General features: G+C 39.9%; 1 protein-coding gene across 1 annotated transcript; it reads right to left on the bottom strand.

Annotated features, from left to right (window-relative positions):
• Window positions 1-9,634: 9,634 nt before the first annotated feature.
• LOC120113140 (NAC domain-containing protein 96-like) lies at window positions 9,635-11,768 on the bottom strand. Its single transcript, XM_039133962.1, has 5 exons — window positions 11,051-11,768; window positions 10,829-10,948; window positions 10,561-10,717; window positions 10,121-10,431; window positions 9,635-10,015 (listed from the first exon to the last, which is right to left on the bottom strand). The coding sequence occupies exons 1-5, from the start codon at window positions 11,345-11,347 to the stop codon at window positions 9,635-9,637; spliced, it is 1,266 nt and encodes a 421-aa protein (XP_038989890.1). The 5' UTR covers window positions 11,348-11,768.
• Between the last annotated feature and the right edge of the window lie 179 nt (window positions 11,769-11,947).

Below are 11,947 nucleotides of genomic sequence, written 5' to 3'. Positions count from 1 at the left end.
TACAAACAAATTGGAGTGTCACATCACCATTCAATACATGATCTCTTATGAAGTGATGTCTTATCTCAATGTGTTTAGTTCTTGAATGTTGAATTGGATTTTTAGTTAGGTTTATGGCACTTGTATTATCACAATTAATGGGAATTTTATCTTGTTTAATGCCATAATCTTCTAATTGTTGTTTAATCCATAAGATTTGAGCACAACAACTCCCGGCTGCAACATATTCAGCTTCTGCAGTGGATAATGCAACCGAGTTTTGTTTCTTGCTAAACTATGAGATAAGGTTTTCTCCTAGAAATTGACACGACCCGCTGGTACTTTTTCTATTAAGCTTACATCCAGCGAAGTCTGAATCTGTGTACCCTATTAAGTTTAGGCTAGATTCTTTAGAGTACCATAGCCCTATGTTCTTAGTTCCTATTAAGTATTTAAGAATTCTCTTAACTGCAACTAGATGTGATTCTTTAGGATTAGCCTGATATCTAGCACACATGCACACACTAAACATAATATCAGGTCTACTTGCAGTAAGATACAGTAAAGATCCTATCATACCTCTATAAAGTTTTTGATCTACAGATTTACCTGATTCATCTTGGTCTAACTTGCATGATGAGCTCATGGGGGTGCTGATTGACTTGTTTCCCTCCATGTCAAACTTCTTGAGCATCTCCTTGATATATTTGGCTTGATTGATGAAGATGCCTCCTTCAGACTGTTTGATTTGAAGCCCGAGAAAGTAGTTCAGCTCTCCCATCATGCTCATCTCAAACTCACTCTGCATCAAATCAGCAAATTCCTCGCAGAGGCGATTGTTAGTAGCACCGAAAATGATATCATCAACATAAATCTGTACTAATAACATATCCTTATTTTGCTTTTTTAGAAATAGTGTTGTATCTACATTTCCCCTAGAGAATTCATGTTCTAATAGGAATTTGCTAAGCCTCTCATACCATGCTCTAGGTGCTTGTTTTAAACCATAAAGTGCTTTATTTAGCTTATATACATGATTGGGGTATTGATGATTTTCAAAGCCAGGAGGTTGTTCTACATATACCTCCTCATTAATATACCCATTTAAAAATGCACTTTTTACATTCATTTGAAATAGTTTGAAGTCCTTAGAGCATGCATATGCTAATAGTAGTCTAATCGCCTCAAGTCTAGCTACGGGAGCAAAGGTTTCATCAAAATCTATACCTTCTTCTTGATTATACCCCTTTGCTACTAGTTTAGCCTTATTCCTTATAACAATTCGATTTTCATCAAGTTTATTTTTATAAATCCATTTAGTACCAATAATTGGATATTCAGAAGGTCTCTCTACTAGATTCCACACTTTGTTTCTAGTAAATTAGTTTAGTTCTTCTTGCATTGCATTTATCCAATTTACATCATTTTCGGCTTCTTCTATATGTTTGGGCTCAAAGTGTGAAACAAAAGCTAGATGGTTATTCAAATTCCTAAGGGATGCTCTAGTCCTAACGGGTTGAGATGGATCATCTAGAATTAGTTCCTTAGGATGCCCATGAGCATACCTCCAAGCTTTAGTTAGCCCATGATCCATAATAGCCTCTTGGCTTGATGATTCTCCTTCAATCAACTTTTGATTATCATCTTGTAATCCCATCTCATCTATCTTTTCCTCAAGTATTTCCATATCATCATCAAAATTAACCTTCTTACTAGACGAGATGTCACTAGAGTCATCAAAAATAACATGTATAGATTCTTCTATAACTAAGGTTCTTTTATTAAAGACTCTATAGGCTTTACTAGTTGTAGAATAACCTAAGAATATTCCTTCATCAGATTTAGGGTCAAATTTCCTTAGATTATCTTTCCCATTATTATGCACAAAACACCTACATCCAAACACATGAAAATAATTAACCTTTGGTTTTCTGTTTTTCCACAGTTCATAAGGTGTTTTCTTTATAATGGGTCTCAATAGAACTCCATTTAGTATGTGACAAGAGGTATTAATGGCTTCTCCCCAAAAGTACTTAGGAAGGTTACTTTCACATAACATAGTTCTAGCCATTTTCTCTAGTGTTCTATTCTTCCTTTCCACCACTCCATTTTGTTGTGGTGTCCTAGGTGCTGAGAAATTATGGGTTATCCCCTTCTTACTACAAAATTCATTAAATGACTGATTTTCGAATTCGGTACCATGGTCACTTCTAATGGCTATGACTGAAGACTCTCTAGCATTTGTTACTTCCTTATGGAACTTCTTAAACATAGAAAATGCTTGATCCTTATGCACTAGGAACATGACCCATGTGTACCTAGAGTAATCATCTACTATAACTAGACCATATTTAATTCCACCTAGGCTTGTTGTTCTAGTTGGACCAAATAGGTCCATGTGTAATAATTCTAGAGGCCTAGAGGTAGAGACACATTTTATGGATTTAAAAGAGTTCCTAGATTGTTTGCCAAATTGACATGCTTCACATATTTTGTTCTTTTCAAATTTTAATTTTGGCAAACCTATCACAGAGTCTCTTTTAACTAGTTTAGTTATTGTGTCCATGCTTGCATGACCTAACTTACGGTGCCATAACCAACTAGCATCATTATCTTTAGTTTCATTTACAACTAAACATTGGTTATGTTTTGCAAGATCTTCTAGGTCTACAACATATACATTTCCACGTCTAATCCCTTTAAAAACTAAACTATTATCATTAGGGTTTGTTATAATGCATAGTGATGGCTTAAACATAACATCATACCCTTTATCACATAATTGACTAATGCTTAATAAGTTATGCTTAAGACCATCAACATATCTAACATTATCAATAAAAGTAGAAGGGGTGATTTGAACTTTACCAATACCAATGATGTGACCTTGGTTGTTGTCTCCAAAAGTCACAGCACCTCCCTTCTTAGCTTCAAGGGTGAAAAATTGATCTTTGTCACCCGTCATGTGCCTTGAGCAGCCACTATCCAAGTACCAGCAGTTTTTGTTGACCTTGGCTGCAAGACACTCCTACACAAGCAAATCATGTCATCTTAGGTACCCAAGTTTTCTTGGGTCCTTCATGGTTAGTCAAGTTGGTTCCTTTTGGAACCCATATCCTTTTAATTTTCCTTTTTGTTTTATTTTTTCTAAAATTACACACATTCGCTTTATGACCTATAGTACCACAACAAAAGCAAGTTATTTTCTTAGTTTTAGTTTCTCCAGCTTTAACAAAGAAGTTACTAAGAAGTTTTTGTTTATTTCTTGGTTTATACCCTAAACTCGCTTTATTAAATACGGCTCGTTGACTATTAAGTATCATGTTTAATTTTTCAGAACTATATGTAAATTTTTCAACTAAGGATTTGTATTTGTTAAGTTCTTTAGTTAGAGTTTGATTTTCTGTTTTTAGGTCATTAAGTTCTTTTGTGAGATCCTTATTTAAGATTTATTTATGATTTTTAAGTTCTGAAAGTTCCTTAGTTAGTTTTTCATTATCTTTAGTTAAGGTACTAGTCTTTTGAGTTAAAAGTTGGTTGCTTGTCTTAAGTTCTATATTTTCTTTGATGATTAAATCCTTATCCTTAACTAATTTATCGTATTTATGTAGGTATGATTGATTAGCTATTTTTAGTTCTTTATTCTTAAGATTTATGGCCTTATATTCTACCATTAATTCATTAAATGCATCATAAAGTTCATCAAAAGAAAAATCAGGATGCGTATCGGAAGTTACCTCGTTTTCATTGGCCATGAAGCAGAAATTGGCCTTCTCTTCTTGTTCATCATCTGATGAGGAGGATGATGAGTCGGAGTCGGATAGTGTTGTGACAAGAGCCTTCTTCTTCTTGTACTTACTCCCCTTCTTCAGTAAGGGGCACTCAGCTCTTATGTGACCCGGCTTCTTGCACTCGTAACACCCAATCCCCTCATTTTCTCTTTCCTTACCTTTGTCCTTGCGGTAGGAATTTGAGGGGCCTCTCCTTTGATGATAGGACTTCTTGTGGTTGATGAATTTCTTGAACTTGCGCACAAGAAGAGCCTCACCATCATCTTCCTCATTCTCTTCTTCGTCACTGCTGCTACTGCAAGACAAGTCCTTGTTAGATGAAGTAGACTTAAGAGCTATTACCTTTTTCTTGTGGGAGGACTCCTCTTCGCTGTGTTGCTTCATGGTTAGCTCGTGAGTCATTAGGGATCCAAGGAGCTCTTCAAGTGGAAGCTTGTTCAAGTCTTTAGCTTCTTGGATTGCCGTCACCTTGGCTTCCCATGACCTTGGTAGGCAGCGAAGTATTTTCCTGACAAGATCACTGTTAGTATAGCTCTTGCCAAGGCTTTTTAGGCCATTGACAATGTCAGTAAACCTAGTAAACATGCTAGTGATTGTCTCATTAGAATCCATTTTAAATAGTTCATACTTATGAACCAATATATTAATTTTGGATTCTTTAACTTGATTCGTGCCCTCATGGGTCACTTCAAGTCTATCCCAAATCTCTTTTGCAGAGTTGCAAGTAGAGACCCTATTGAATTCATTTCTATCCAAGGCACAATAAAATACATTCATAGCTTTAGAGTTTAGTTGTGCCTTCCTCATGTCATGTTCATCCCAATCCTTTTCTAGTTTGGGTACCTTGATACCCTCTACATATATGGATGGGATGTATGGGCCATTTACTACAATGGTCCACATCTCATAGTCTTGGGCTTGGATGAATATTCTCATCCTAGCCTTCCAGTATGAGTAGTCGGATCCATTAAAGAAAGGGGGTCTTTGGGTGGACTGACCCTCAATGTGGGAAGATCCAAATGAGGTTGTCATTTTGATCTTTTAACTCTTGGGTGGAAGAGTTTAGGCTCTGATACCACTTGTTGTCCAGATAGACAACCCAAGAGGGGGGGGGGGTGAATTGGGTTTTAAAATAATTTGAATAATTAAAACGATGTGGTTGACTAATTAAAAACTATTGCAAGTTATTTAATTAATGCTAAGTGCTGTGAGTGATGTGAGGGGAAGAAGAAGAGAGACAATCCAACACAAACACAAGGTTTTATAGTGGTTCGGAGCTAACCCTTGCTCCTACGTCCACTCCCCAAGTCTCACTTGGGAATTCACTATAACCCCCTTGGATTACAGCCGGTTGTTTTCCAAGCTCACAACCAAACTTGTTGTTTTACGAGCTCACAACGAACTCGGTCGGTTTTCCCAAGCTCACCGACTAGAACCGCCCCGATTGTTTTCCCGGGATCACAATCAAACCCTTACACACGTTGGTTTTAACTCGGCTCACCAACCAACCTCAATCCCCTTGATTCAAACCCCGATTGAACCAAGTAAATACAAGTTGTAGAAAGAAAACAGAAAATGAGCTTCTCAAAAAGCAGATGAAAACAATATGAACAATAAATGAAGTTAAGAAGCCTCAAACGCTTTTAGATTGGAGATGAGGAATGGCTTCTTAAACTTCTGGTCTCCTCTTGAAAGAGTAGTCGACTTGAATGCAGGAGAAGGAGGCTTTAATTGCTGGGAAGATGTAGTTGGAAGCAGTAAATGCAGATCTTCCTCTTTTTCGTTGAAGAGCACGTTGCAGAGCTTGAATGCTTGATTAGTTGGAGTGGAATGGTTGTTCTCTGCCTTGCTACAGTCCTCTGTGGCTATTTAAGCCAACCCCCACGGAAACTAGCCGTTAGAGTGCTTTTTCTGCCCGTTCTGAACACTCTGCGCAGCCTGACAATATGACCGTTGGTGGGTTGGAGTCGACTCGCGCGATCAGGAGTCGACTCGGCTGTAGCGGGAGTCGACTCAAGCTTTTCCGAAGTCGACTCGACAACTGTTCCAAATTTGAATTAAAGTTGCCTTCACGACTGGGAGTCGACTCGTCTTGACCTGGAATCGACTCGTCAACTTCTGGAGCTGACTTGGCAATTTTGGAGTCGGCTCATCCACTGAAGTCCGTGGATCCAATTTTGAATTTTGTCCACTCGAGTCGACTCGACTGTCCTGGGAGTCGACTCGAATCTCAGAGCCCGAACTCCCGATCCTCTGTCTTTTGGCTCGTCCAGTCTTGGAGTCGACTCGAACTTCCTTGGAGTCGACTCGGCTCTCAGTTTTCGAAAGATGGTCTTCTGCCTTTTGACGTGAAGCTGTCTTGGAGTCGACTCGAGCTGTCTGGGAGTCGACTCGAATCTCAGAGGCAGTAACTTGGTTTTCCGTCTGTCTTGGGGTCGCGGTGTCTTGGAGTCGACTCGCGTATTGCGGGAGTCGACTCGAATCTCAGAGTCCATAAAATGCTCTCTGACTTTTTCTTTGTGTACCGCTGAGAGTCGACTCTTGCTTTCTCTGGAGTCGACTTGCCACCTATCGGAGTCGACTCGCGTTCCACTGAAGTCGACTCGAATCTCAGACCCGAAAACTGTTCTCTGACTTTTCTGCCTGTGACTGCTTGGAGTCGACTCTTACTTCCTTGGAGTCGACTCAGTGAACATCGGAGTCGACTCGCGCACTTCGGGAGTCGACTCGCTGACAGGTTTTGAGTTGAAGCTTTCTGTCCTTCTGTCTGTTCTCAGTCGGAGTCGACTCGTACTTATCTGGAGTCGACTCGAGCTCGTGCCAGTGAACTTGATACGCTTGGAGTCGACTCGTGATACTCGGGAGTCGACTCGAGTCTCAGACATTGGTTCAAACAGACTCCTTAACTTATCCAAAAATTATGAACCAAGTCTTGGGACACTTAGACAGGATTTTCACTGAAACACTCAATTGAATTCATTAGTAATCAAAAGATATACTCAAATGCTTTGTGCTCATCAAAATCAAATGGGGTTTTAATCAATCACTCCACATTCTCCGTGTCATTATGCTCCCATAACTGTGGTTAGCAAGACACAATCCATCCCTTTCCACTACACATAAATGTGTTTTGAAAGGAAAAAGTTCAGGACCATCCTTAATCTAAAGAATAGTGTGATCGGTGATGGATTTTCCGTATCCCCTTGAACCACAAGAAGAATTTCCATGGTGATGTGTAGTTTGCTAGAAATGCATATTAAATCCTACATTCTTGCATACACAAATGCATTTTGAATAGTAATTCAAGAACTGAGAAGTTAAACTGTGAAAAAAAACTGAATATATTGTTGAAGAAAGAGATCAACGAAGTGCACACCTTATTTTTGATACTATTAAGCTTGTTAGGTTGCTGATTTATAGAAAATATCACAAGTTCTGAAAATTTACAGCATCTCTTTCCCTTCAAGGTATTTTTTGGCTGCAACTTGCAAAGCATAATTATATCAAAACCAAGGTTCGTTGTACCGACCATACCGACGTACCAGTGGGCACCGGTACAGGCACGGTACTGGTACCATACCGAACCGAAGCGGTACTGTGCCGGTTCGGCTGGTTCAGGCCAAAAGCCAAAACTAATTTGAGGTCGGTGGGGGCCGGTACCATTCGGTACGGACCGGTACTGGGTCGGCTCGGGCCGGTACTAGGTTGGCACGGTACCGGTACGTACCGGCCCATCCGGTACCGGTACGTACCGCACCAGTTCTGTCCGGTACCGATACGTACCAGCCCACACCGATCCGTACCAATCGGTACGGCAGACTTGACTCAAAACTCTAGTTCCTGAAAAAATAAGCTTTTCATTGGTTTCCTTTCCATGGAAACTTTTAGTACTTTCAACGATTTTCTTCCTGTTCTTTCAAAACCTCCCCTAAAAACTGAAATTGTGATTTATTGAATCAATTTACAAATAAACAATCCAAAAGAACCATAGAAAATCATATCAATGCAAAGCTTAATGCTGGTTGCGAAGCACAATTTCTTTATTTCTCTTAATGTAAAACTGCTTCTATCTTCTGGAGAAAACAATTACAAGCTCAACATAAATAGTCAATATTTTCATCTCCAAAATTGTCGTCAATATATTTCATGACATAAGCAGTCACCAGCCTATGTAGAACTAGGTGGTGTTTCCTGCAGCTTCTATTCAAGTATGCAAAATATCTTGCTAAATCATAGGATCTTGCTAATCTGTGATCATCCTATAACTCTGAATCTTTTTAGCCAAACTATGATTGTTAGAGCTCTCCTAGAATTACTGCACCGGCAAAATATCTCAAGATTGCATAATTGATTGACTGGAATATTAATGCTAAATTGAAGGTTTTCACTTATATATATATTCCCGTTCCGTTTCTCTTACTTGTTTCAAATAAAATAAACTAAAAAGGTTGTTTTAGGATGTCTGGATTGTGAAGAAGAGAGAGAGAGAGAAAGAGAGCTAAGAAGGAAAGTGTATGAAGGAAGGGGTTGTGAGCTTGAATGATACTACTCAAATAAACTCTCAGTTGCATGATCTTGTCATTTTTCTGAATTTACAACATGCACCCAAACTTCATTTCAGATCAAAGCATACATTGCAAAATCACAAAATATTATGATTATGAATTACATGCAAGCGGGTGGGTCACTGCCAGCCTTTCCTTTCGTTATCGGAAGCTCATCGGTACATCGCCTATATTCTCAGACAAGCTACCTTCCCATTCAAGAAGTTACCGAGGTTCCCAGCTGAGCATGGAGAAAGATCTTTTAAGATGACAGACTAATAGAATTGTTAAATAAATAACAAGAACATGATGCCTGAGAAAGTTGTTTTTATATGTTTGGTTAACCATGAAAAGTGGTACATTCCAAAGCAGCTTATATTTAGTTTACAAATGAAACTCTTGGTGTCGATTTAGTTGGGTTTATATGGTTGGTTGGGTGGATACGAGTGGATGAAGGGCAAGGAGGTGGACTACATGCCAACTTGCATTATTCTTCAGAAATCTGATACTTTGATCAATATCTCTCCTTTATGATGGAAGAGAGAGAAAACATAACTTCAAGGTGTAAAGTTCCTCTGCTTCTTGTGGTTCCTTTCTGTATTCTGCAATTATGGAACTATGCAACAAAGCTTGAATACTTGGAAGCATAGCTGAATTTATTATTATAAGGAAAGGCCAACTTTGATTTGTGCTGCACCTTTATTCAAAGCAGAGAGACCAGAATTGCAAACCCCGCAGCAAAATCCAAACCTTTTTCATTTTTCGTGAGATGTGCCATAAACTAGAGCATCTTTTATAAGGCTTTACCTGCCACTAAACTGAAAGGTGAATTAAGAAGCATTTGAAAAATATTTGGAACAAAATAACTCTCACCAAAGGTTACAAACAAATGTTATATTGTTCACATCAGAAAACATACTGGAAGATGGTTCCCATGGAAGGGTTAGATTTTTTTTTTTCAAGAATGAGTCTTCGTGGAAACTAAACCTCTCCTAAAAAGTGAAACTGTAATTTATTGAATCAATTTACAAGTGAACAATCAAAAGGACCATAGAAAATCACATCAATGCACCGCTGAATATTTGTTGTGAAGTGCATAATTTGTTTATTTCTTGCTGTGTAAAACTTGGAAAAAATGATTACAAACTCAACGTAAATAGGCAATGTTTTCATCTACAAAATGGTCATAAATATATTTCATGATATAAAAAATCACAACCTATGTTGTGCTTCCTGTAGCTTCTATTCAGGCAATTAAGGAGAAAAGCTCATCATGCCATGTTGCTCAACACCGACGCCTTCATTGGGTGCATCAGCGAATTATTGGAGAATCTCATGAGCTAGTGGTGGTTCAAAAATCTTTTCTAGCTCATCAAGAGTCGGCAATTGCAGAATATCAGAGTTTGTATCAGGTGCATCAGCGAATTGTTGGAGGATCTTTTCAGCTGGCAGTGATTCAAAATTCTCTTGTAGTTCATCAGGAGATGGATACTGTAGTGAGCTATCGTGCGACTTATAAGAACAAAACTCCACCTCTTGGTCAAATCCTTCAGTGATCTGCTGAATTGGTAATACAAAAGGTTGATACCATATTTCTTGCACCTCCAGCTCTCTGCTTTCCATTGTAGGAAGTTCTGTACCACACAATTCTTTGCGAGCACTCGGCCTCAGATAAATCTTGCAAACAACCCAGTCATCCAGCTGCCATAGAGGATGAGAGGCACAGAGTTAATATAATAATGAAAGATATTTCATTAGCAACTACTAACAAGAGATATATGATATTTATGGAAGCATGACAAATACCTTGTTTCGGTCCATCGTCATAGCTGCATCACCACATCTTCTTCTAAGGTTCTGGATGGAGTACTCTTCCATCAACCAGATGCTCTTTTCCTCCTTGCCCAAGGGGGTTCGTTCCATATAGCTAAAGTTTTGCTTGGAGCCAATGACCTGGCCCTCGCTGTTGAGCACTAGCTTCACCGATTGGGTAGATTTCCATCGACCTTGGCCTGCAACTCGAGATGCCCTCGTGCTGGCTTCTGCGTCTGGATGCTTTCGAGTGGTCCAGGTGAAGAAGAACCACTCCGAGTTTCCATTTGCCATGGCCATTTGAGCTGAAGAAAGGAACCCAAGAAAAGGATGACGGGTTAGGAACCTTAATCACAACAAATATAGATAGAGAATAAGAAAAAGAAGAGATCATGGTGTTGATATATATATATATATATATATAATATGTTTACCAGTAAGGTTGCTGGGGTGGTTTCCATAGACATCGGCTTCTTTGATTATGTCGCATGGAAGTGGTTGATGGAGGAGCTTCTCCTTGAGGAAGAAATCCAAGAGCTCCTCATCCGTTGGCTGGAAAATAAATCCAGGTGGCACCATCATGTATTCTAGCTGTGGTATCAGAATATCAGATGAGAGGGAGTCGGCAAAGGAGACAGACAAAAAGTCAAATAGGAGAAGAAGACCAATAAGAAGAAGAAAAGATGGAGAAGAGTAAGGCACCTCTATCCTTCTTCTTTTGAAAGCGGGTTCCAATGTAGCACTAGCAAATTGTTTCAAATCAGCGTGAGCCTTGCGAGCTTTTGGAGTCAAGTAAATCTTGCTGATGACCCAGTCATCCAACTGCAAGTAAAGGATTAGAGATGCAACGTTAGAACATCAATTCCTACACTCAAGAAAAACACAGCAACAAGAACATTGACAGTTATTTAGGGTGATATGCACCTCATTTGTGTCCCTCATCTCACCAGCACTACCTCTCCTTCTAAGGTTCTGCATAGAGAACTCCTCCATCAACCAGATACTTTTGTTCTCGCCACCGTCCGAGTTCTGTTCCATGTAACAGAAACTCTTCTTCGACCCAATGGTGTTATTCTTGGAATCCACCACGTTCTTGACACCTTTCGTGGCCTTCCATCGTCCCAGGCCTGCGCGCCGAGATGCACGGCTGGTTTCGCTTGCGCCTGGATGCTTCCGAGGGGTAGAAGTGAAGAAGAACCACTCGAAGTCCCTGTTTGCCATGAGATACTCCACTGAAACAACCCAAGAAAACTCAAAGAAAGGGTTAGAAACCGTGAATCAAAAAAGAAGACAATGGAGAAGCACAAGATGATTACAAGCCAAGTCCTGGGGGTGGCATCCATAGACGTCAGCCTCCACAATAACATCGCAGGGAAGAGGCCACTGAAGTAACTTGTTCTTGAGGTAGGTGACGAGGAGAACCTCGTCGCTCGGTCTGAACAAGAAGCCCGGCGGCAGCATTGTCGTCCCAGCGACCTCTCTTGGACTCCAAGCTTCTCAGACGAAGATCAGAGGATTGAGGAGCAAAAGATCGCACAAGAGAGACGGAGAGAGCGAGAGAGGAAGAAGGATCAGGTGAGGAGGAACGACTGACCGAAGTACAGATAGAATACAGAGAGGCAGTGATTGACCCTCTAGAGATTCTTTCACACAGGCGAACCCGCGCGCTAACGGTCACATTTTTGCTCGAAAACGGTTGCAATCGCTGCCGGTTTTGCTCCGGTGGAAATCCTGGAGATTAGCTCATCTTTAGTAAACCGTTGTGTCCCCGGAAATCTTGGATTTGGCTGGCCCGGACCTCTCTTTCAACTAATTCCTTGT

The sequence above is a fragment of the Phoenix dactylifera genome, chromosome 14 (genome assembly GCF_009389715.1).
Source record: "Phoenix dactylifera cultivar Barhee BC4 chromosome 14, palm_55x_up_171113_PBpolish2nd_filt_p, whole genome shotgun sequence".
In the NCBI taxonomy this organism is placed as follows: domain Eukaryota; kingdom Viridiplantae; phylum Streptophyta; class Magnoliopsida; order Arecales; family Arecaceae; genus Phoenix; species Phoenix dactylifera.
The sequence above is the reverse complement of the archived record's forward strand: the minus strand, read 5'-3'. Positions and strand labels throughout refer to the sequence as shown.